Raw genomic sequence first — 27,703 nt, 5'->3', positions numbered from 1 at the left:
TTTCAGACGATATATAGAATTCTAAGAGGTGTTGGTGAGCAATGATTTAAGGATTTACCTGTGAATTTCAGAATTTGCAGAGTTTTCATGTTTTGGTTACAGTTCATGTTTTGAAACATCATGATTTACAGTACTGGGTCTTGTACTTGTGATATGGTATCCTTGCAATGCCTACAGACTTTATGAAATCAAGCTTTTCACCTGAACTACCTTTTCCTTTCATTCATCTTTTTAAGCTTTATTCTTTAGTCATATTTCTCAAAGTTGCTTAATAGTTTCCTTACTTTGTATGTACATAAATATAAACTGCAAACTGCAGCAGCTACGGTTAATACTCTGAACTATATTATAATTTTGAGTGCAACAGACGTATGTGAGTGTGTGTGTGTGTGTGTGTGTGTGTGTGTGTGTGTGCATGCCTGTGCGGTATCATTGAACTGTAACCAGCTTACAGGAACCCTGAGGACAGTTGTATGGACCATTGACAGTTTTCATAGCAGGGACACAGGAGCAGATTGTAAGGCCTTTCTCATGTCGAAAACTCATCAGTAATCCAAGTCCATTCTCAAACCTTTCACTAGCATCTCAGATGGACACCTTAGTTTTGCACCAACAGACTGATGCAATACATGCAACTCTTGTTAAAACAGTTATGTATTTGTTTTGTTCACTTTTAATTAACTTATAAAAACATTGTACAAGAAACTCACCAGGTGTTACCTTCAGGATCACTAATACCGAATGTGCTGTAAGACCCATCTGTATGCTGATACTTTAGCTGCCCCTGGTATCCTGCAAAGGAAACTCTGCATCAACTTTTTAAAGCTGTATTTATATCACATAAGTAAAGAAAGTAACCATTTTTAGAATTTGACTCTACTTTCTTCTAGTTTCACATTTTACAGAGTATACAGCAATAAACTACTTCCACTTTTGCACATAATCCCTGGGATTCAGAAAAATGCTGACTACTCCTTCTAATTGTCCAAAACAGGTTGGTCAATTAATGAGCTGGTGAGAAAATATGATTCATAAACAGGTTTGGCTGCGATGTCTCTGACTGAAAGATGAGGAGTGGGTATTGGAGGGTCAGAGGGAAATGGTCTATATCAATTCAATGAAACAGCACATCATCGAATACAACAATCTCGAACTTCTAACCACAAAATCTAAAAACATCGAAACCTCAGAAAAGTGAATTTTTTCCCTGGGAAAAAAATTCACTGTTCCGAGAAACACACACAACACAAGCACATCAAAAAAAAAAAGCAATCCACACACATACACTTAAAATCCTACATCTAACCCTACACCGAACTGTACATACAGTACTATCTATCCACTATCCTTAACCCAAACCCTAACCCTAAGGTCCGTCACTATTACACACTCACCTCACCCTTGCCCTAACCCTAACTCACATACCCCGCCCTAACCCTAAAGTCTATCACTATCGCACACTCACCTCACCCGCGCTCTAACCCTAACTCACATACCCTGCCCTAACCCTAACGTCCACACAATCGCACACTTACCTGAACCTAACCCGTAACTTTCCACCACAGTGCTGAAAATAGCAAAGCCACAGAAACGGACAACCGAATTCTTTCCCTAGGTAAAAATTTGGTTATCTGTAGCTTCGCTATTTTCAGCGTTTGCTGTTTTCAGATCGTTATTAGACCATTCGAAGTATTAACACTTCGATGATCTAATATAGACCCAGAGGAAAATAACCATATCTGCAGGCACTTAATCTAGACATGTAAACTTCCACAAACCAGCAGTGCATGTTTTGTGTGTAGATTGAAATGTAAAGGCTTTTTCTCAGAGAATAAATATTTTTCAGATAAACCTTCCAAGATGGAGCCATGAGCTATAACACAATGCTGTGTGGTCTATTACAGAGATCTGATGACAGCATCAGCATCTTAATACAAGGTTCAAGAATTTCAAATAAATCAATTTATGTTAGCATAATTAAATAAACTGCCACACATTATATAATCAAACTGACTATCCTTTCCAGTAAGTATCTAGTTTCTGAAAAAAGTTTTGGACAGGTATCTCCTCACTCCTAAACCCTGGCATTAACACCAAACCCACTCTATTTCCCAATAAAAACAATTCAGATATACCCACCCTTTTCAAAAACCACTTCATCAACACCATATCCAGCAGTACATATACTTTTACCCAGCACCATACTGACTCAGGCTCTTTTGCCGCAACTACTTCAGATTCCCCCTCCTCTCCTACACCCCCCCCCCTCCATGAATCTACTGACTTTTCCATCCCGTGTACACCCTCCTTCTCCTTAAAACCCATTCTCATTATAACCATAAAACAGCTACTCCTCAAGCTTAAACCCTGCTCCAATGCAGCAGATGATCTACCCACAGACTTCCTAAGACTTGCTGCAAATGCTATAGCCTACCCTATTAGCATTCTGATAAACAGATCCATTCTTGAATCCTACATCCCAAAAACCTGGAAACTGGCACATATTATATCCCTCCATAAAGGTGGCAACCCTACAAATCTCTCCAACTACTGCTCTATCGCTATCCCCTCCCCCATTTTTAAGATTCGTTAAAAAATGTATTCAGACTCAACTCCTTGAATTCCTCAGCAACAATCACAGATTGTCTTCTACTCAACATGGATCCAGACCAGGTCACAGTACAATGACAGCCATTATTTCCTTCACAGACACAGTCAATAAAGCTAGGTGCTCTGGTAAATACGTCTCTTCCACCTTCTTAGACCTCTCTAAAGCATTTGATGCCATTTCTCATCCCCTTCTTCTTAACCAGCTTTCACTTACCATACTATCCTCCCCTTCTCTTAACTGGTTTTCAAGCTATTTATCAAATAGACAACAAGTTGTTAATTGGAATTCCTCCTTCTCTTCCTATCTCCTAAATCCTACAGGGGTGTCCCAAGGTTTTATATTGGGACCCCTAGTTTTTAGCATCTTCATTAACAATCTCCATTTTTCTCTCACTCATGGCTCCCTTATTCAACACACTGAAGATTCTACAATCATTTGCACTGCTGATTCTATTCCCAAGCTCCAGCACATTACTCAGCTAGCTTTCCCTTCTATTGAAAACTGGCTTGCCAAACATCACCTGCTGCTCAATCCTAACAAAAACAAACTGCTATTTTTCTCCTAAATCACGCACCCTAGTAGACAAAAAAAAAAAAAACTCTTTATACTCTCCTACAACAAAATTCCTATAGAAGTAATTTCAGATACCAAACTACTAGCATTATAATCCATGAACACCTCAAATTTGATGTTCATGTCCAACACAGTATAAAAAAATCTCACCAAAAATTGGGCTTGCTATACAGACACAAGCAATTCCATACCCCCACTACAAAAAACCCTATCCATCAACTACCTTCTGCCCTCTCTAACCAATGGTGCACCAGTAATTACAAAGCTAACCTCCAGTGTAAAGTCCAAACTAAAAACGTACTACAATAAAAAAGCTTGTTTCTCAACAATCGCCCCCTACTCTATCCACCATTGCATAGCATTATACTCTCTAAACTGGTTAGAATTACCACATTATCTCTCCTATATACAACTAATGACTGCACACAAAATTGTATACAAACCATTATTATGTCCGGCCCTCTCCTCTCTCATCTCCAACTAACTACCCAACAGATCCCTCAGAACCAAAAATCAACAACTACTACAGATTCATAAATCAAAATTCTGTTGCCAAAATATGGAACTCACTTCCTGCAACTCTCAGATCAGATCAAACATTACTACCTTTAACACTTCCTTATATAACAACCTATCTTCCACATGGAGCTGCAACTGCTCCATATCTCCACCCTTCAAAACCTGACCTCCTTCCGCTAACCTCACTCTCTCTTCTCATCTATATTCTAGATACATAGACAACAGTATTCTTGCCAACTTCCCTAATAATGTGCTTTGTGAAATGATCTATGCTATTTTGAAAAATATTTTGTGAAATGATCTATGCTATTTTGTTGATATTACAGTTATGTTTTTCTCTAACTGTATACTATCTCCTTGTTAAAAGTTATACTTATGTTTTTCTTAAATTGTATACTGCTCTCCTTGTCAAAACATTCTATGCTTTTTTGCTGCATTGTTTCTATATGTACGTTTATGTTTTTATCCGTGTAAGACTGTATATTGCATTATTCTGAACAACCTATCCTAATTTGTTGAGATTGTAATATGTTCTTGGAGTTTTTCTGCCCAGACCTCCACTGAAAATGGGCTTTCTTGACCCAGTGGACTATCCTAGTAATCAAATGCCAATAAATAAATAAATAAATAGGCATACATAGCCCATTCATCTATCTAAAGCAGAATCACTTGGTTGCAAGCTTCACTAAAATATGTTACCAAAGTTCATTTTATGCAGTAATATTTTTAAAAAAATTATAAAACAAGTCTAATAAAACTCCTTCTGTGGTTCTTGTGCCCCTGCCTTATCTTCTGGGTCTAGCTATCTTTTTAATATGAAAGGGAATGGCTGTGTATAATCTGTAATATGTTCATTAGTGTATGAAGAGATGGTACAGCTTGCTACTGCAGTTTGTAGATATGATTATATAAGCGATGCTAAAAAGAAACATATTTCTGACTATAGAATATTTAAGCAATGATCCATGACTGTGTATGTGTATATCAGGATTTACCCACAGCTAGTGTGGTTTGATCACAAAGGCAAAGCCCCAGTGATTAAACAAAGCCAACAATGGGTAAATCCTGATGTACCCACAAACAGGAATGGATCATTGTTATTATAGAATGACATTATTTAACAAAAAAATTACCTTTCTTAAATAATGGCTTTGTAGAAGGGCATTGTGGCGTTCATCCCTGTTCTTTCTTGTTTACTGATGTACTGGGCATATGTGCGGGACTTACGTTCCCACACTTGCACAGTAGATCAGTGCAGTGCAGGAGAAACAATGGAGAAAAGAGAGTCTCTGTTTTGTTATTATCTTTTTTTTTACTTCTGAGATTTTATGAAGGACAGTGAAGAAAGACAAGGAAAATCTGGTACATTTCCGATTCTTTAGTTTTGCAGCATGTACCTGATTTTTCTCTGTCCTCTAAGCATATGCCAATAGCAAGTCCGTCCACTGAATGATATTTCAGAAGACAAACTTTATTCTATAGGTATATGTACAATTTACAACGTGCATGCTGGTTGGGCTGACCAATCAACATGCTCATTTTTGAAAAGCAACGAGCCATTATTGTATATTGCTCAATAATCCACTGCTGCATGTTAACTTTCATAGGAAAGCCTTCAACAAGGAGAAAATTACAGTCAGCTGCCTGTCAGGTGCCAGGATCTGCCACATAACGCATGCACTTAAGTCACTCCACAACAAGTACAAATACGACTTTGTCATTGTCCATGCTGGAGTGAATGACTTGAGACGTACCTCCCTGGACTATATGAAAAGAGACATGGAAGAGCTCTTGGATCATGTGGCCCAGGCAGATATGACCCTAGCCCTGAGTAGCATCCTGCCTTCGCCCAGAATAATACCACAGTATAAGGACAAAATTATTGACTTCAACAATTGGCTAAGCTTCTGGTGTCATTCAAAGGGGATCCAGTATTTGTCTGCCTGGGAAGACATGATCGACAAACCACAATGTTTTGCCAGAGATGGTCTGCACCTGTCACCCCTGGGATTCAGGTTACTGGCTAAAGCTCTTGCCACCCCGATAGTGCCTTTTTTAGGCAAGGTTCAAAGGATAAAACCACCACCATAACAGATACAAGCATGCAAAATCTGAAGGTAATGCTACTCAATGCTAGAAGTCTAAACCTCAAAATGCACTCTCTCGAGGCCCTCCTAAAAATGGAGAACATTGATATCTGTGCAGTAACTGAGACCTGGTTCAAGGCTCCAGAGAGCACCCCTGCAATACCAGGCTACAACTCTTACCACACTTTTTGGCCACAAAACCAAGACTGAAACACTAAAGGTGAAAGAGCGTCCATATTCACCAAGGATATTCACACCTCCAGGTTAGTTGCCCAACACAATGCATCTGAAATTCTCCAGGTGCAACTAACACTAGGTAAGACTGCAATCCAAATTGTAGCTTGCTACAGATCCTCCACCATGCCCCAAGATTCTCACTACACCTTTCTAAACATACTGGAAAATATTAAGATACAACCAAACACCCTAATACTGGGTGATTTCGACTACCCTGCCATTAACTGGGAAAACTACTCGGGCACCAACTCCTTTTCCCAACGGTTCTTGGAATTAATAAATTCCAATGCCCTGGATCAACTAATCCATTGTCCCACCAGGGGCTCCAATATCCTAGACCTGGTCATTACCAACATGGGAGATAGATGCTCCACACCAGTGGTCACCCCCTCATTGGTCAGGTCTGACCATAAGCAAATCACCCTTGACATCCACATCCCACCCCCAACCCCCAGTAAGGAAACCTCCTTAAAAAACTTCTCCAAAGCCAACTTCATGCTACTGAAGTCAAAAGTGACAAACTTCATGACACCCATGCAGATGGGATCTGAAAGTTCGACTGCAGAATCCTACACTAAGGCACTGTACGAGCACATCCACTCATGCATGAATCCTGCCATCCTAAATAGAACCAAGATGCTCTTCTCCAAAAAAAGGAAGCCAATCTGGTGGTCCCCTGCTACAAACAAACTATACAACAGAAGGAAGAAACTGTTGCAGAAAAGAGGAAAATCCCAGGATGCAAAAAACTCCCTCACCGGCCTCAGTATGAAGCTGAGATCAGTCATAAAATCCTCAAAAGCTAGTTACAAAAATAAAATTGCCAAAGATTCCAAAGACAACCATAAGGCATTCTACCGTTATGTCAAGAATCTAAATGGCAATTCTCAGATCTGCTCTGAGCTACAACAGAATGGCATTAAATATACTGATCCCAAGGATATTGCCAATATCCTGGCAGATCAATTTAGTGCCAACTTCACCCCCCTCACCCCCTAAAGGGCCCATCTCAATACCAAAAGATTTCCAAATTCCGGAAATCATGGCCACAGAGGTAGAATCCGCACTCTCCAAAGCTAAGAATACAGCATCCATGGGACCAGATGACATCCCAGGCTGTGTACTACATGAACTACAAAATTAATTGGCACCTCACCTAAGTGTCATGTTTAATCATAGCCTCACCTCAGGCTTCGTGCCCACTGTGTGGCGCTAAGCTACAGTTATCCCACTCCACAAGGGGGGATCCACCTTGGATCCTGGGAACTACCATCCCATCAGTCTGACAAGCCTGATCTGCAAGGGCATGGAACTTATAAACAAAGACATCGGCAGCCTTCAAATACTGGACCCCACCCAGTTTGGGTTTGTGAAGGGCCGATCTTGTCTCCTGAATCTGATTGACTTCTTCGAATCAGTCTCCAGAGCTGTGGACGAGGGTAAGGCAGTCCACACAGCCTATCTGGACCTCGCCAAAGCCTTCGACACCATCCCCCACTCTGGAATCATAGATAAACTTACTAAGCTGGGCATAAATCCCTACATCACTTGATGGGTTGCCAACTGGCTTTCTGACAGAACCCAGACTATAAAAGTAGCTGACTCCAAATCCAGCTCCAGCAAGTGATAAGTGGAGTACCTCAGGGTTCAGTCCTGGGACCACTCTTGTTTGGCACCTACTTCTCTGAAGTACAGGCCAACACTAAGGGACTCTGGCTAACAATGTTCGCAGATGACTGCAAACTGGGAGCCATTATTGAATCCCCAAATGATGTGGATATTCTACAAAAGGGCCTTTTAGAAACAGATGCCTGGTGCCAGAGCCATGGGCTCAAGCTTAATGCCAAGAACTGTATACTTATCCCCTTTGGAAAAAAATCTACCCATGAATTACCACATAGGTGGCAGGACACTAAACATTGAAAGTGTAATGAGAGACTTAGGGACACAGCTGGACAGTGGTCTCACTTTCGATAACCACATCGCCACAACAGTCAGGAAATCCTTCTATGTGACACACCTCATCACTAAGGGCTTTTCATCCAGAAAAAAGGAGGTCATTGTCCCACTGTACTCATCCCTCATTAGACCCATTATAGAGTATAATGCCCCATTTGGTATGTACCTCACAGGACATCTGCAACAGCTGGAAAGGACACAGAAATACCTCACTAAAAGAATCACAGGCCTAAAGCAGATGCCATATGCTGACCGTCTAAAAAAACTCCAGCTATACTCTGTGCCATATCGTCTACTCAGAGGCGATCTCTGCTTAACATACAAGGCCATGTCAAACCCTGAGCTGTTGGACATGCTCCACTTAAAGAAATCCCAATCCCTCAGAGCCACATGCTCCAGGGATCTAAACCTTGTCATCACGATGAACAAAACATGCTGGAGGCATAGGTTCCTGACCCGGAGACTCCCCATACTCTGGAATAGATTGCCCATACATGTCAAGCAGAGTGCCTCATTGGCCCTCTTCAAAATGAACCTTGATGATTGGATGGGAGATAGAAAATTCACCCCGGGGATCATGTCAGTCGCCGACAGGGGTCTAGGGAAGTAAATACTGTGGGAAGAAATATCCAGGGAATTGTTATGGCTAGGCTTGCATAGGCCTTAGGGCCGATATCCTAGTACCAACCTATTAACCTATGAACCTATAAAGGTTAACCCACCTTAGAAACCAACGTAAATGTTGTACATTACATGCTGCTTGTTTACTGTAATGTACGTATACAGTTTTTCTACATAGCTAATCTTAACTACTTCATTATTGATTACATTTCTGCCTTTTTTGTTTATGACGTTTCATATTTTACCTGATATGAGACAGAAACTGGTTTGTATTGATCAATGCACTACCTCAATAAACAAATCGAACAAACTAGTAATAGGACATTCAAGGTTACTGAGTCTTGTGATTTTTGCCTTGCCAGTACTCATCATAGACTGTACCCCTCCCATTCAAAAGAGGGATAGACCAGTCAAGCCTGGGGTGAATTTAAAAATACCCATCCAATTATCCAGCTCCCATTTGAAGGAAGATAGCGTGTTACACTGCTTCATCTGCATGGAAGGGGGGGGTTCTATTCCTGAAGTTAGGGAAATGATGAGTGATGCAGCAATTTGGTTTTGGAAATTGTAGATCCTGTCTAATGAACATGGTAAACTTATTTGTGATGATAACACAAGCTGCTGACAGCAGGGACACTGTGCCTATAGCCTACATTGATTTGGCCGAGGCATTTGACACAATCCCCATGCTACATTAACTAATAAACTAAGTGCTTTACCAATAAACCCCTATGTGGAATGACATATACCTTACTGGCTAAATGACAGAACCCACATGGTGTGGGTGGCAGTGACAGTTTCAGAGATCATAAAGGTGACATCTACTGTCCCACATAGCTTAGTGCAGGAACTGTTTTTGTTCAATATTCTCTTCTCTGACCTACAGACTAAAAACAACATGACCTATGGCTAACCATGTTTGCGGATTCTGCAAATTGGGACTCATTGTCAAATTCTGGTTTGACACAGAAGCTCTCCAACAAGAACTTACATGTATAAATGTCTAGTGTATTGAAAATGGGCTTAAATTGAATGCTTAAAAATGCAATATTGTCACATTTGGCAGACAAACCATTCTCCCAACATATTGTCAGCAATGCTGATTTTAATATGACTGAATGATAGAAGTGAAAAAAAGGATTTGGCATTTAAAATGCTGGCCCTCTTGTGTTTGGCATTTGTTTTGCAGACATCCAATCCAACATCCCAGAAGTGTAGTTGACCATGTTTGCTGATGACTGAAAGCTGGACACTGTTATCCACTTATCCACTGATACTAAACAGTGCAACCAAGGGCTGGAATATGCATATACCTGGTGTACTGAAAACAGTCTCAAACCAAATGTATAACAGTGCAGAATAGTAATGTTTGACAAAAAACTGTTCTCACCTCATATGTTACAAATGTAATAAATGGTATTCCATTTCAGACAGATACTGTCATAAGAGACTTGGGTACTTATGTGGACAAATGTTTCTCACTCATCTGATCATCATGTTTTAACTGTAATCAGAAAATTGTTTTATCTGGTCCAGTTAATTTCCAAAGGAATATCTTCAAGATCCACAGATATCATCCTACCACTCTAATCTTCTCTTATCAGATCTATCAGTGAGTACAATGACCCATTTGTTATGTATAAATCCAAGCATATTGTTCAACTGGAAGACTCCAAAGATGCCTAACCAAAAATATAAAGGCCTTAAATGGCTCAACTATCCCAATAAATTAGCACAATTATCCTTATAGTCAAATGTCCAAGGTGATTCCTGACTTGCTTTTTGAGCCGTAGAAGACCCAGTCTTATTTGACCTCTCAATTTTTTTTTTGCAAAGCCAGTGTCTCTCTCTTGCATCTGCACTAGGATCTAAATCTATAGCAATACCTCACTGATGAGAGAGAGGTTTCTAACTCAACATATTCCCTGCTTATGGAATAAGTTACCACTACAACTCAAACAACACAATACTCTGTCTACCTTTAAGGCTAGTGTTGATGACAGGATGTGTAGACACAAATAGAGGTATTATGTACAGGCCTCCTCTATTTGGGAGGTGAGCACTATTAAACGCTTGAAAAGGCAGGCACAAACATTTAAGTGTGTCTGCTTAAAGGTGTTCATGGCTAGACATCTTATAGTCCTCACAATCACTTATGTAATATTGTTTCTATGTTTCTATGTTCAGTTTTACCCCAGATCATTTTTTGTGTGTGTCTGTGTTCAGATCTGCTTACCTCTTTTAAGAAACTCTATGGCCTTGTCTTTGATCTTTGTTGTTAGTTGATCAGTTTTCTCCAGATACTGCAGAATGTAGATATTTGGTGCAAACAGCACCATATTCTGTTCTCCACATCCAAAAGGCATGGCAAGCAGCTTGTCTATATTCTGCAGGGCAGATCCCAAGATGTCACCTATGTTAGAGAACCCAAACATTGACAAACTATTATTCACTTTTTCTAATTCTCCCATCACTTCAAAATGCACCAACCATTAAATCAAGATCACAAAACAAGTCACTTTGTTCATCCCTTCTTGGATTCCCTCATTTAGTTTCTCTATTGTTACCAATACATATCTGATTCTTAGGTCAAGATGAATACTGTAATTTCATTTATACCTTAATGCAATTAAGCCAGTTTGTTAATGAGTCATGTTTACAAACATGCCCAGGCAAGGAAACAACAAATGTTCTATACTTCACTAAAAAAAAAAAGCTGCTACACACCCAAAAGTTATTTTTATTTTGTTGTAATTAAAAGGATTTTCCTTCATCCTTTTACTGTAACCTGTAACAAAGCATCAGTAGATGCATTTCTAAAGACTACATCATTTCTGAAATGGTGATCACCTTAACCTCATGTCAATAGATGGCACAAATGGTGTGTCAAGAAAGCTCATGACTTTTGGAGAGATGGACCTGTGTCAGTACCCCTTGATGCATGACAAATTACAGTACATATTCCAAATGTGCTCTTCCTGCTGGAGTAAATAACTTTGGGAAGAAGATTTCCTTAATACTACCTGGAACTTCTTCAGAGTATAACCCATTCAAGAAATAGTCACCCACATGTACATCCTCTGGTCTCAGGTTTAATTTCTGTTTGAACCACAGATTTTTCATCCCAGGAAAATGCCAAGCATTTATGTTCCCTTTCCATTGCCAGGTCACTTAAATGTTTCACATTAGTTACAGGGGGGACTCCACCTCCACCAAGAAGCCTGTTACTAGTGGGGTCCCACAGGGCTTGTTACTCGGTGCAAACTCCTGTTTGGAATATAGTTCCCTAAAGTCAAGGCAAACAAAGAAGGCCTTTGGATAGCCAAACCTGCTGATAACTGCAAGATTGGTGCAATCAATGAATCCTCCAAAGACATCGATATCCTCCAGGAGGGTCTGACATAGACAAATAAGTGGTGTCAGAAATAAGGTATAAAACTTGGCGCAAAAAATATATAATTATACCCTGCAAATTACAACATTGACAACACCCCCCTAAGTGTAGACCCAGCGGCAAGGGAGTTGGGAACTCAGGCTTACAAAAACCTAAATTTTGAACATCATGTGTCCATGGTGGTGAGAAAATCCTTCTAAGTGACCCAACTTATAAGTAAAGACATGGCATCCAGATCACTATACTCAGCCCTCCTTAGACCAGTAATTGAGTACAATGCATACATCAGCATGTACCAGACCAGACATTTGCAACAGTTGGAGTGGCGCATAAAATAATACCAGGTGTAAATAAAATGTCCTATTTGGACTGCCTGAAAGCCATGTCCCTGTACTGGGTCTCTTACAGACTACTGAGTGGTAATCTATTCCTAACCTTCAAGGTATTCTCTGATGCATGTGAAACAGAACTCCTCCCTAAGCCTATTAAAATGTAATTTTTAACAATGGATGGGAAATCACAAATTCATACCTGGCTTGTTGCCTGCAGCCCTTATGGACAGAGGCAGTTTGGAGATGCCCTAAAGCACAGACATATACCAAGGCCATTCTAGTCCATGGTCCTTGATAATTGGGGCATGAATCGGTAGGCTTAAAAAAGGCTCTAGGGCCATTAGCCTAGTAACAGCCTATGATTCTATGAGCTTAGTGAGACCTTTAATTTTAAGAATGGACTTGTGTCTACCCTTATAAAAAACCCTTTTCTGACTCTTGACAGGCATGATGAATAAACATCAAATGTTTTAACAGACACATTTACATCACCTTATAGTGTGAAAGATCTACTTTCCCTTCTAAATGTTCAACATCTCTGAAGTTGTAGGCACTAGTTATACCACTGCAAATATTATATAAGCAGTTTAGAGAACACAGTTGACGTTTTAGCTAATTTCTGCCTTGCCTGGATATATATATATATATATATATATATATATATATATATATATATATATATATATGTGTGTGTGTGTGTGTGTGTGTGTGTAAGGTAGTTTTTTTTTTATTTATACATGTTTGAATTTTAAAAAGTCAATCATATGGTCTTGGCCGTATGAAATTTTTGGAAGTTTGATCATCTGTAGGGGACTCATTTGTATATATAAATTATATTATTTAACTCTTAGACTTTTATGTACTCTTTTTTTTTCAAAACAGGTTTATTGTTTTAACATATAAGAGAAATATCATAACAATTTTATACAAGTGATTAAAAATAGGTATTATTATAATATTCAACAAAACAACTAAAGTATTTACAAAGACATCCACTACAATCAGATCAATTAATTAAACTAAAATACCATGCTATTGAAATTAAAATTTTTTTAACAAATTTTGTAAATTATCCCATACAATAAAATAAGATGTTTTTCTATTTGTTCTAGTCCTAATTGTGTTTATTTCCATATGGCACACTATATTCATAACATTTTTAAATTCATTGAACGAAGGAGGTGTATCTGAAATCCAATTTCTAGTTATTATTTTCCTAGCCACTGCTAGAATAGACCATAACAAGGGAAGCTTAACCTTTGTAACACTTTGAGGTACAGGTGTGTTGAATAATATAAGAGATTTAGAAATAATGAAATTATCTGTAAAGAGAGCCTGCAAAAATTCATTAATTGACTTCCAGTATTCTTTCAGTTTTATACAGTCATAAAACATATGAGCCCAGTCAGCATTAATTTCTACATTACATCTCTTACATAGATTATCTTTATTATTTATTTTATTCATCATCAAAGGTGTATAAAAGATCTATGTAAAATTTCCATGTATAAAGTCTCCAGACAATGGAAGACATAGTTCTATAAGCAGATTCCAATATATATTGTTTATCTTGTTGATTTGGTGGGTCCCCATTAATAGAAGTGAAATAATTCCAGTATGAATCTACACTGTAAAAAGTTTCTTGTCTGATAACTTTATGTATGTATGAAAGTTTACCTTTATCAGAAACTTTATGTTGTAAATTTAATATCAAGTAATCAATCAGTGTTGGAATAGATTCTTTAACAGTTATAGCCATTAAATCTATTTTATTAATGAGATGTTGTCTAAAGGTCTGAACCTCTAACCAGCAAGTTTCTCTTAGATCAAATTCTTGTTTTAAGAAATCTAGATTTTTAACTTTATTATCAGATATCAACTGATACCAGTACTTTAGATCATTATCTATAGCTAAATGAGTTCCTTCAGATGTAGATGACAAAAGCATACCCTGAGTATACATTATAGGAAATACAATAAAATTCCATTCCCTATACTTAGGGTGCATGACTATAAAGTTACGATAACTAATAATAATATTTAATGGGTAACAAACCATATGTTTAGGTGTAATGGGTGAAGTACAAAATTCCTTTAGTAACCATAACATGGAGTTATTTACAATCATATTTTTATGTGTTAAGATTTTCATGAAGTGTATATTAATTAGCTCCCAATAATCTTTCCATTTTGTGACATATGACTGATCTATTAATAAAGTAATAACTTTTACAATAGAAGAGATAGTATATAAATTAAAGTCTGGAAAAGAAATACCCCCTTGAGACCAGCTATTAGTATGTTTCTTTAATGCAATCCTAGGTCTATTAGATGCCCATAAGAAATTTAACATTAGTGTGTTCAGTTTCTTGATAATTATTTTTGTAGGTGGAAGTATTATTGATTGTATTAAGTATAAAATCTTGGGGAATATTATCATTTTAATAATTGTAAGTCTCTCCTCCATAGTAAAAACATATTATTCCAGGTATTAAAAGATTTTGTATATTAAGAAAACAGGTATTATAATTATTATATATAATAGATTTAATATCTTTAGATAGTATTATACCTAAATAAGTTATCTGACCTGAATTGGGTACATATTTAGTAAAATCACTAATGAGAATATTTTTCGTGTATATATAGGTAGTATTTTAGTTTTTCTTCATTGAATATTAAACCAGAAATACTTTTAAAATTCATCATGTTATCAAATAGAGACTGTATAGAAGAATTAGATCCTGCTGATGTAATTAGAACATCATCTGCAAAAGTTGAATTTTGGATGTTGTATTTTCATCTATTTCAAAACCCTCTATGTCAGTACTGTTTCTGATCAAATTAGCCCAAGGCTCCATTACTAAAGTGAATAATAGTGGAGAAAGTGGACATCCTTGTTTTGTACCTTTAAGAATGGGCATTTTTGTGAAACATATGTTCCTACCTTAATATAAGCCAACGTTCCTTTGTATAAATGTTCAATTAGATTTACAAATGCATCCGAGAAGTTTGTGCACTTCATTAAGGTAAACAGATAGTCCCAACTTACTGAATCAAATGCTGAACTTATATCAAGACTAATAAGTGTTAAATCTTTCTTTTCCTATTTGCAAAATCTATTAATGTTAAAGTTCTTCTTATATTATCAAAAGTATTTCTATTTACAATGAAGCCTGTCTGATCTATATCTATAATGCCGGAATGATTGTCTTCAATCTATCAGCAAAGATATTCATAAACATTTTATAATCAACATTAAGTAATGAGATGGGCCGATATGAAGAACATCTAGTTGGATCTTTATTAGGTTTTAAAATTGGCGAAATAAATGTATATTGCCAAGATGGGGGTTATTAACTCAGTTTGGGCCAAAATAAAACCTTATGTATTAATGAATATGTATTTTTAGAAAGGATTTTATATATCTCTGGTATAATACCATCATTACCCGGTGCTTTGTTTGATTTAAGCTTATTTATTTGTGTAATAACTTCTGTATATGAAATACTCTTGTCCAATAGTTTAATCTGTTGTTTATTAAGCTTTTATTCATATTTGTGGTTATAAACTCCTTTATTTTATCTTTAGGTTCCATGTTAATATTATTATGGTTAATTTTGTGAAAGTGATTTCTAAATTCATCTAGTATTTCTGGTATACTAGAAACATTCTTCTTTTTCCTTAGAGAAAAGATTTCTTTGATATGGTTTTGTTTATTCAACCTTTTTGTTTTATTTTTAAGTCTATGTAAGTATTTGGGGCTTATTGAATAAGACAAACTTGTATTTCTCTAAAGTTATTTTAACTTTATGAGTTAAAATTTCTTTGTATTTCTCACTTAGTTTGTTTATTTCTTCAATAACTTTCTTGTCCATAATATTTTCTTTATTATGTTTATAAGAGTCTAATTTACTTTGAATATCTAACAATTCCTTATCCCAAGATTTCCTTTTATTATTATACCATCTGATACTTTGTCCATATAGATATGATTTTAAGGCATCCCAAACATAAACAATGGAGACTTCAGGAGTGTTATTTATGTCTAAAAAATGTTTTACTTCTGAAAGTATATATTCTTTATAGTCTTTTAGTTGAGTTAAGTATGCTGGTATCCTTTTGATCTGAACATTATGAGTATTTTTTTATCATGAATTCAAAAACAATTGAATTATGATCATATATAGGACATGAAATGATTTTGGAATTAATTAAATCTGTTACCATCTGGTTAGAAATAAAGACCCTATCTATTTTTGAATAAGTTTTGTATCTGTTAGAAAAAAAGGTGTATGGTAATGATTTTGAATCTATCTGATTATTAATATCATTCAAATGAAAAGAATTAGCAAAATCCTTTAAATGTTTTGCATTAGATGTAATTCTTCACTTTTATGTACTCTTGATGGTATATGATGTATCTTTTTAGCTGCATATGATGTTTTATTTCATGTGATGTTATATATGTCTGTTTCTTCTACTCAATATGCTTTTTTGAAAAAATGCGTATAAAGAATATAAGAGAAGAATACTAAAAGGCCAGAATGAGAAAAATGGAAAGCATCACAAAATCACAGTACAGTACTGTACTGATTAAGTGTGCAATTGCTCCAAAACTGTACTTCAACCATACCCAAGTAAGAAATATTACCTATAAGTGCTAAGGGAATACTGAAAAAAATGTGTCATGCTGTGGCAGAGATGAAGGAACACATGATTTTTCTAGACAAAATTATGAAAAAATATGACTGAAAACTAATTTCAGCAAACAGCCAAACAAACTTTTTTTGTAGATGGGTAAGGCCTCACCCCATCTCCAACAAATATATTCCAACTACAGTGTCGCTCAGCAATGAAGGACATTGAATAACTCAATGAATGTTGAAACATGACTTTCAACGAGATAGAACTGAAGGTTTTTTCTATCAAGCAAATCACTATTGAACACTCCTCATATTGCCCGATAAAGCCGTTGCTTTAGTTAGTGTTGTTTGTTGTAATAAAAAAACAAATTGGTACTGCATGCTGATGGAAGGAGAGCTTATGTTGGACTGGTACACAGGTTACCGACTGAAGTCATGTACAGTCAGTTAACTAACTCATTCCTTTGTATGGAAGGATCTGGTTAAGTTAGTATTGATTTTACATTGGGGAGAGTTGGTATCACAGTATATCCTAACACTTGGATTTACTTATGTTGTAGTCACCACCTGAGCTGTGTTGGACTAACTTTGTGGAGAGGATCTCTGGTCCTATGCTGGTAGCGGGGGGACTTGGGGATGTGACATTGTCATATATGTCCATCACCAATATGTGGCTTCTACAGTTCTTCTCACTGTTTTTAAGCTGCTGCTCATTCAGTCATGTTTCAGATAATAGTTTTCAAACAGTATTCATGTAGTACCTTTGTATGCCTCAGTTTCATCCAACTAAGAGAAAACTTCACCTTTCCATACTTAGAGGCTCTTTTCACTTTAAAAATGAGCAATTATGACTGCATGCCATAGTCGAAAAGCCCCCAAAGAATTTTCTTTTAGCAGCTTTTATCTGTACATCCTGAAATACCTCAGGAAATTGTTCCATCATGTTAAGATTACATTATTGTCAAAAGGGACCACAACTCTGAAAATGACAGGAAACGGGACGGGAGAGGAGTTTAAGGTTAGGGAGCACAAGTAGAGTTTTAGAGATAGGGAGCAGTCAGAGAATTTAGGCTTATTGGGTGGGAGGTTTAGGTTAAGAAAATGATCAGGGACTTTAGGGTTAAGGAACATAATGTGAGTTGTAGGTGTTACATTTAGACAGTGGGGTGAATTTTAAAACTAAGAAGCAGGAGAGGAGTTTAGGGTTAAGGAGTAATCAGGGACTCACATAAACATCAAAGAGATTCCATCAGTAATAAATGCACTCAACTCTCTTTCTCTCATCTATGGTCCCTGGGACCTCTACAAGTGATCACAGAAAACATCACAGTGATATAGTACATAAACAATGGTGGTGTGGGGCTCAGATCATACCCATTGCGCAGATTAACCTGAGATATAGCAATCCAGAACACGCTCAATCTATAGGCTTCTTTCATTCTGATAGAGCAAAACTTTGAGGTAGACAAGCTGAGCAGCACCAGGACAGACACTCATGAATGGAAACTGTATCAGGTGGTCTTTCAGGATTTGATCCAGGTGTGGTGGACACATCGTATTCTGAGATTTTTTGCCCCCATTCACAACAAACAATGAAAAAAAAAATCTTTTCCAGAATTTCTTGCAAGCAAGCCTGGACAACTGAAGCATTTTCCTTCCCTTGGATGGGAATATTCATTTATGCTTTCACACCCTTTTGAGTCATAGCCAGAGCAATTTTGAAGATTCAGAAGGACTATCAAGCAATCATTGCAGTGGTTTCCTTCTGGCCCAGGGGCAGTCATTCTGCCTTCTTTTGGAAATGGCCAAGAGCAATTACCATAAACTTTGCAACACATTGGATTTACTCACACAAGGAGCTATTGTTTGAGAGTCCCCATTTGTAAAACAACTTCAGATGACTGCCTGGATGATAGAATTTTGATACCTTTTAGGCAACTGTTTTATGAGGTGTGCAGCAAGTATTAAAGGAGGCATGAAAACCTGCTAGTAGGAAATTATATATTAGTAAACGGAAAATATTTTGTAGTTGTAGTGCCACACTAAGGGGCAACCCCCTTTTAAGGCTAGCATTCACATGGTTCTACAACATTTGTGTGAGTTATTATCCTATGGCTTTTCTTATCCTTCTATCACAGTTCATCTTTTGGCCAATTCAGCATGTCTGCCCATGGATCCCTCTTTTTCAACACACTCATGTCAAGCTATTTTTGAAAGCGGTTCTACATTCCTGCCCAGCTAGCAAGCATGGGGATCTTTCCTGGAATCTTAATTTTATTTTGGAAAAATTAACACTTGCTCCATTTGAGCCAGCTCATCAAGCTGATTTGAGATTGTTAATATGGAATAGAGTTGCTTATTTCTCTGACATCTGCAAGAAGAGTGTCTGAGTTGCAAGCTCTTATGATGGGTCAATTTTATCTCATTTTACACAAAGACAGAGTTTCTTTGAGAAAAATCATTCATTTATACTTAAAGTGGTAACCAAGTTTTCTTTGAGCCGGGCTATCCATCTCCTGACTTCTTTCCAAAACCTAAAAATAATCAGTAAAAACTAAATGAAAACTCCAGCCAAGCTGGAACTTCCAGTGAGTGACCTCTCAAACCTCTTGAATCAGAGGCACATGGGTTATATGCAAATGACCGTTATGAAAACCAGGTGTTTCAGCTAATTGGCGATTCTAAATGTCCATGACTTGTTTTGTCATTTTAATGGACAATTTCAGGCCAAGAAACACCTGGTGTTCATAAGGGTCATTTCCATATATCCCATGTGACTCTGATTCAAGAGGTTTGAGAGGTCACTTATTTGAAGTTCCAGCTTGGCTGGAGTTTTCATTTAGTTTTTACTGATTGTTTTTTCTGTAAAATCTAAAAATAAGGGAGAAGGGAATCTTCAGACTGGATGTCCATTTAGAAATTCTGATTGAGTTTTCATTTTTTATAATGGTAAGAAAAAAGGAGAACCAGTGTCAAAGCAGACAATTTCAAAATGGGTGTCTCATGCTATTTTGTTTTGTTATTACTAGCATAACAAGTCAGTTCCAGACAGGGTCAAGACACATTCTAATATGGCCTTGACTTCTTCTGCGGCTTTTTGGAAAGGGATAAATTCTAGACATATTTTAGAGGCAACAACTTGATCGTCTGCACATTATTTTACAAAACATTGCAAAATTGCCTCCTTTTCCAGGTCTACGCATGTTTTTCTAGGCCCATTCTGAAAGGCTCTTGGACCATCATCCTTTAATACTCCCAGCCTTTTGTAAGCTTTGTTATTCAACCCACATAGCTTTGGTTACTGCTGTAGTGATCTAATGATCAGAGTCGTACTGTTGTGTAAGTAAATGTACCATAACAGTAAATATTTGAATAAATCACTCTCCAGCTCCCTTATTTTTACATGACTTTATTTTCCTGGATGAGGACATTGATTTTTATATACCTAACAGGGATGCGTTTCAGGGATCTAGCCTCCCTTCTTCAGTTGGTATGAAAACTCTGAAGGGCTTGATGCCCAGATTGCTGATTGTCTCCATGTCCTGCTTGTGTTTTCAACAGTCTGGGCACATGAAAGGTGCCTTTAAGCATTAGAAGCTGGCTGGCTGTTATATCCTAGGCAGAATATAACCCATATAGCTTAGGCTACTGCAGAAGTGATCTATTTGAACATCTGATGTGATGGTAAGTTTGCTTATACAATTGTACTTTCCCTGCTGGCAGTGAAAAAACATAATTAATATAAGTTACAAATAGGACTAGGGACATGAAAATGATCTAAAATGGGTACTATAAAATGGCAGTGATCACTAAAAGTGGTGACATAAATTTGATAGTAAGGATTAGCTGAGACAGGTTATTGACAAGCCAGTTAGGAATGGTATGGTTGCCAGAAGCAAGGTAAGTATGATGAATAGTTTCAGTAATTAAGTTAAATTATGTAGTGTGTGTGTGTGTGTGTGTGTGTGTGTGTGTGTGTGTGTGTGTGTGTGTGTGTGTGTGTGTGTGTGGGCATTGCTGGGCTGGCAGGTCTTAAAACTGGGTCCATATTATCTAATCAAATAGGCATTACAACGAATGCCTCTTCATCGACCCTTAAAGAGTGAAGCGGCAGTTACGCAAACAGCCAACTCAGCGATTTGTTTCCTAGGGAAATAATCACTTGGCCATCGGTGTGTGAATTTGCTCCTTTCCGCACTGTAGTGCGATCTTGGAGTTGCTGTTAGTGATGTTTTCATTTCTGGCCGGATAAGTGCTTTTTTTCCCTAGGAAAAAAATTGCTGATTTGGCCGTTCTCTTAATTGGTGGTTTGTTCTTTAAGGGTAGATGAAGAGGCATTCGCTGTAATGCCTCTTTGATTAGATAATATAGACCCCTTAAGATCACCTAGGATGAGTATGTGATGATTTTCTAAAGAGATGTTCAATTACACAGCAGCCTGATGTGTCATTTGGTTGCTAAATGTAAAGAGAGGCAATTTTTCATTTTTACTATCGTGATTGCTAGTGATACATACTAATTCTGTAATTGACATTTTGACGTGTATGTACTACAGGGTGGTTTTATTGCCTTTCAATAAATGTGCTATCCACTGCTTTTTTAGCTGGGTGGTAATTCATCAGAATATTGATGTGTGAAGAAAGACTTGTAGACATTACAGAGAGTGTTTTTGCCAGATTTGTTTATAGTACAATGAGCCATAAGTTATACTATGATAGCAAGTCTTTTAGGGTGTTTAATATTAAACCAGGCTCTTCTAATGCTCAATAGATGTACAAATAATAATGCTAATGCTGCAACTAATACTAATAGTACTAGTAGTAGTTGTAATACTACTAATAATAAAAATAACGAATATATTTAAGACTGTGTAGTCCAGCAAGGTGTTTATCTGAGTGAGGAACTGTTAAAATGAGGGACCAGTTAGAGTGTTTAAGGGCTGTATTAAGGTCATCAGCTCTGAAGTTTTTTGTGTATCTGATGTGTTCAAGAGAGCTAGTTCTAGTGAGTTTAGTTTGGTCTCTGATGAAGAAAGTTGGGAGGTGGCCGCTTAGAGTGTCAAGTAGTGTACCAAAATTCTGGGTGGAAGATGGGAGATTGGTGAGAATCCAGTGTACCATTGATTCTTTTTTGAGGTTTTGTCTACCCTAGTAAGGGTTTGTATAAGCTGTGAGAAGCCTTAAAGGTTAATATGATTTGAGGGGTGGGGTGATTTAATTGAGGTCCAATCAATATTGAAGTCACCTAGTATAATGGTTTCGTGGGGGAGGGTTTCTGATGTATTAATATGGAAATGGACAGATATGGTAAACCAAGCAGTAGTATCTGTCATCAACTTCTAAGTTGCAATATTAAGGGAATGTTTACAAGCACAGTAAATATTCATACAAAGTGTTAATGTAGAAGGCATTTATGAAAGCAATGCATATTATTAAGATATACACTAGTATGTATAAACATGTATTATAGCAACAATTCCAGCAGTCTACCTACTTAAAGTATGGATTTGTGATCCAGTAAATAAAGGAAGTCAGTCAACCTAATTCATTCAATTGGCAGGGACACATCAAAAGCCAATGGTGTGGGAGCAGAACAGCAGAACACTGGGATGCCAACACAGTTGTATGCCGCTTTCAAGAATCATGCTCACCCCAAAGAAAATTCCTAAAATGACTGTCTTTAGTTAAAAAAAAACACTTGCTGACTTAATAAAAAATGTATACCAAACACAAAAAAAGCAATTTAACAAATATATAACCATTAACCATGATAAATACATGCTTTAAAATGCAACATTTCTGCATGTCTCTTTGGGAAAAAAAAGTGTATACGTGGTGTACAAGGGGTATGCCTGACTATGCCATGGGGGAACATCAAGTGCATATAAACAGTGCAAGTAGAATTGAACAATAAGAAATTTCCATTTTGTTTTGGCCTAAAACAAATCTTCTAAATAAGGATAACTAGTTTATCGAACTATCATTGTGTCTACACTGGAATAAAGAGGAGATGTCATCAGAGTGTGATCAGACAGACCTCCTCTAGGACCAGTGCTAGTAGGATCAGCCAGCCTGAAAGGCAGACTATACAGCATTTGAGAATTTGTCCAGTGAAAGTAAGAGAGGGAGAAAACGTGGGACACAATAGGAATTGCAGTGCAGAAAACAAAAGATGTTGCCATAGTTAGATAAAATTTAAGTCATATCTCAGTACTTTCTCATGAGCCTTAACTTAAAAATGATGTCTAGAGAATGAGCAAGATGCATTTGAGCCAAGAATAATCAGGTCTATGCCAAATCAGACTATCCCTAAGCCTTCCAATCTAAATATTCTTGGCAAAGGAGGTTCAAAACCCAGTACATATAACAGATTGTGCACTGTCCAGATGCAACAAGTCAGTGTGACTGTTCTTGATCCTTAACATTGTTTGCCTAGTGACTCCAAAAGGGTCTATATCACAAAACTGAATGTTTAGGTTGTTGAACACCTAAACATTGACACCTAAACAGTGAAAGCTGAAAATCATGAATGGCCAAAAAAAATTGCTTGGCTGTTATCGGGAATTTGCCCTTTGCCCCAATGTAGAGCAATCTCAGAGTTGGTATATTTAGTTGGGGGTGTGATGGCAAAGCCCCCCACTTGATTAGGGTTTGAAAGTTTGTTTTCCTGTCTGCCGGCCAAGTGAATATTTTCACTGTGAAAAGAATTTGTGCAAGTGGCCATTCGCGGTTTTCAGCTTTTGCTGTTTAGGTATCGACGTTTAGGTGTTCGACAACCTAAACATTCAATTTTATAAAATAGACCCACTCTAAAAGTAGTATTGCTAATTATAATAGCTTATCCTATAGTTTTCTTTCCACAGATTCCACTTTTGTTTCTAAAATGTGTTTATGTGCTACATGTGTGACCTACAGTGTAAGTTCTGATTCAGTACCAGAACTCTGATTCAGCAATATAGCCAGTGTAAGTGTCATGTCACAACAGATAATACACTTGCCTTTGGGATAGAAGGCTATGGGTTCTATCCCCACATCAGGGAGAATGATTACTGACACACAAGATAAAAATTATTGCAGCATAAGGAGGTGCTGTACTCCTGAGTGTGTCATTCTTCAGATGAGACATTGAAAACAGGCCCCATTTGCCTGAGTTGGTGGTAGTTCAGATGGATGTAAATGATCTCACAGCATCTATCAAAAAGAGTAGGGGTTCTTTATTAATTATCACAGCTTATATATGTTATTTACTTAAAAACATTATTTATAATTATTAACACTTTTATGTATAAAGAAATAAAGTCTAATATGCTTTAATCATTCTCCCTACCTTTTTTTTCCACAGACAAAATTGTGTCTTCTTCAAAATCTCAGATACTATCCATTTCCCATTAAACTTCACTTCATTGAATCTCTCATTCCATATTGTCCATAAGATATAGAATATTTTTTATTGATTTGCATAACCTCTTCTCATTTTTTGTTACCATAATACCCATATTCAAACATATTCATATTTAAATCTTCAACCTTTTCAAAATCTTTCAACATATTATTTTCACATATTTTTCCCATAACTTCGTCACTCTAGAACACGTCCAAAACACATGTCCCATTTTTTTCTACCTCCCCACAGAAATTACACACTTTTTCTTGTATTCCTTTATAGGGCATGTTAGCTTTAATAGGCAGTTTACCTATCATCAGTCTCCACAGGACATCTTTACATTCATGTATTTTCTTACACCATGCAAATCTTAATTAATAATATTTATTTTTTCATTCCCTAAATGCTTCCATGGGAAAACATAATAATGTTCACTCATTATATTCAAATATCTTTTTTTAATCATATCAATGCTCTATAAATATTCACAGAAGCTGCAGAAACAATCAGATTAATTAAGCCTGATTCCCCCTTCCTCTTCTTTAACATACAGAATCCAGCTTTTAACTGGATTTAGACTTAATCCCCATATAAAGGAAAATGCAATAGACGTTATCTCTTTTTCATACTTAGACAAGGTCATATATACACTTGCTAAACAGGCCAATTTGCCTAAAAGAATTGTATTTATTAAATATATCTTTCTTTACTACAGTTTATACGACTTCCAAGACATACACATATCTCTTAAGTTCTGAACGATTTTCTCCCAGTGTTTCTCTCTATGCTCACCTGATCCAGTTACTATTCCCATTATATTTATAACTTCAGCATTAAACTGAATACCTTCAATATTTCCCGTAAAACCAAACCCTTTGCTTTTGTCTTTATTTATACATAAACCAAGCATCCTTAAATAGCTATTTAACTCCCTAATTCCTTCTTCCATCCACTTCTCATTCTTAGTAACTAAGACTATATCATCTGCATATGTAAGCATTATTAGAATTTGTATTTCTTCTGTTATTTTATAATCTGCAATTTTTAACACTATTCATTTTATTTACAACTAGATTCATAATTAAAGCAAGGAAAATGCTACTTGCAGGATATCCTTAGCTTATGCCACACTTTATTTTTATTTATTCACTTAACCATCCATTTAATATTACTCTCACATTATTTTTCTCATAAAATTATACAATTATTTTTATTATCTTTTCACTTATGTTATAATCCCTTAATATAGCCCATAAACATTCATATTGTATTCTTTCAAACACTTTGGTCACATCTCCTTTCATAATGTTCGTATACACCTTTTTATTTATTATGTCATCTATCACTTATTTCATTATCCATAACAGGCCCTGACTTCTTTTCCCTTTCTTACCAAAAATTGTATATTCAAGCAATTTGTCTACTTTATTTGTTAGTCTTTTACCTAGTATTCTCGTAAATATCTTATAATCTGTGTTATTCAACACTTTGATCTCCACTTCTTTATACCATCTTTTTCTCCTTTTTTCCATATACAATTCATAATCCTGGTACATATTTCTATTTCTACTACTCCTATCTCTAACCATTCATTTAATACCTCTACAAAATATTTTTTTGCCATTATTCCATAATATTATACATATAATATTCAATGCTGTCCATTCCTGTAGCTGTTTCCATGTTATTTTAAAATTTCATTAAATTCTTCTGCACTTAGATTTTTTTCAAACTCTTGCAATCTTCTTAACTCAATGTTTTAACTTTCCATTTTTGTCTTTCTTTTACCTCTTTTTTTTCACAAAAAACAAAACATTCTCTGTATGTTTCCTTAGTCCCTCAAGTATTTTATCTTGCATAGTCACTCCTTCTCCTTCATTATTCTTCAATTACCTTATTATACTCCTATTCTATTTTACTATTGTAGTCATATATGGAGCTACTTCTTCCCTTTTTCCTTGTAAGAACTACATTTGTTTGTATAATTTTCTTTTTTTTCCCTCCTGATTCATGTCATATTTTCTTCTTTTTTTCCTAAAAATGCATTATTTCTCAAAACTCCTCTAAATAAATCCTGCCTTAATTGTGTATATTTTAGTTTCTCTATCCTTCTCCTCACAGTTTGGCATTCCAAAAAAAAAACTTTCTATAATTTTCCTTAAACCTTATCCACCAATCCATTTAGTTTTCATAAGAAAAAATAATCTCTGTATGATCTTTCCATAATTTATTGATCTCTTTTCTGCCTTAATCACCTAAATATTTCTTAATTCAACCTGTTAATACCTTTACCTATTTTTATATATCCTTCCTTCTCCTGTACTTGTACCCATATTACTAAATGATCTGAGAAACCTATCTTTATTCCTTCTTGTACAATTTTAATGTCAGATATTAAAAAAATAATCAATTTCCATTTTACATCATTTATTTTATAAGTCTGATGTTTGTTGTCCCATATATATAACCTTCCACTTTTCATCTCAAATACATTCTTAACATCACTTCCTTCCTTCTTCCTTTTTCTTAAATTTACAGTTAAATTCCCCTGCTAATATTATTTCCATATTTACTACTACTACATCATTTAGAATTTTTTTAAATATTATTTCTCTTTCCTTCTTTGTAACATATGCATATATTGTAATAATTATGTACACATCCTTTTTCTACCTAAATCTATCACTGTTATTCTTCAAAATTCTACTATTGCAATATATAACACTTTTATTGTTTCCTGAACATGCATCTATTCCAATATTCCAGATAATATTTCTACCCCACATTTTTTCTGTTGGTAGCCTTCTTTTGTCAATATTTTCATGTCTTCTATTATAATTATATGTATATCAAGTAAAGCACACCATTCTAGTATGCCTATTCTTCTTTTAATATTCTATATAATATTAACATGTATTACTAAAATGTTCAACCTCCTTTACAGTAAGATTATATTCCACTTCCACATCTATCCACACCTATCCTTTGCCTTTTTTATTTTCTTTCACAATTACACTTTTAAACTTCCTTTTCCCCCTTTTTCACCCTATAGAATTATTTTTCTCCTCAGTACTTTCTAGTTTACATATTCCTCTTCATTTGTATCTTGCACTGCTTCCTCACCTTCATTTTTTTGGCCACTATTTTTTCCTTATTATTTTCTTGTAAAACTAATCTGTTCTTCATGTTCCTTTTCCATAATACTTTTTTATATCATATACTGATTTCTGTATGTGTTCTTGTTCTATAACCTCTACATTTTCTTCAAAATCCACCCTCATTTCTTACATATCATATCACATTTCTTAGCTTCATACCCTGGCTTACCACAGATAAAACAT

General features: G+C 36.1%; 1 protein-coding gene across 1 annotated transcript in view; it reads right to left on the bottom strand.

Annotated features, from left to right (window-relative positions):
• LOC122808690 (alpha-2-macroglobulin-like) overlaps positions 1-27,703 on the bottom strand; it is a 1,814,690-nt gene that overhangs the window by 410,764 nt on the left and 1,376,223 nt on the right. Inside the window, exons 24-25 of the mRNA XM_044079678.1 lie at positions 10,844-11,020; positions 711-792 (exon numbers count right to left, since the gene is read on the bottom strand). Coding sequence (XP_043935613.1) covers positions 711-792; positions 10,844-11,020 — 259 coding nt within the window. The remainder of the gene's footprint in view (positions 1-710; positions 793-10,843; positions 11,021-27,703) is intronic.

The sequence above is a fragment of the Protopterus annectens genome, chromosome 8.part0, assembly GCF_019279795.1.
Source record: "Protopterus annectens isolate FY-2018-M chromosome 8.part0, PAN1.0, whole genome shotgun sequence".
NCBI classification, from domain to species: domain Eukaryota; kingdom Metazoa; phylum Chordata; order Ceratodontiformes; family Protopteridae; genus Protopterus; species Protopterus annectens.
Note: the sequence above shows the minus strand (reverse complement) of the source record. Positions and strands in the feature narration are given on the sequence as shown.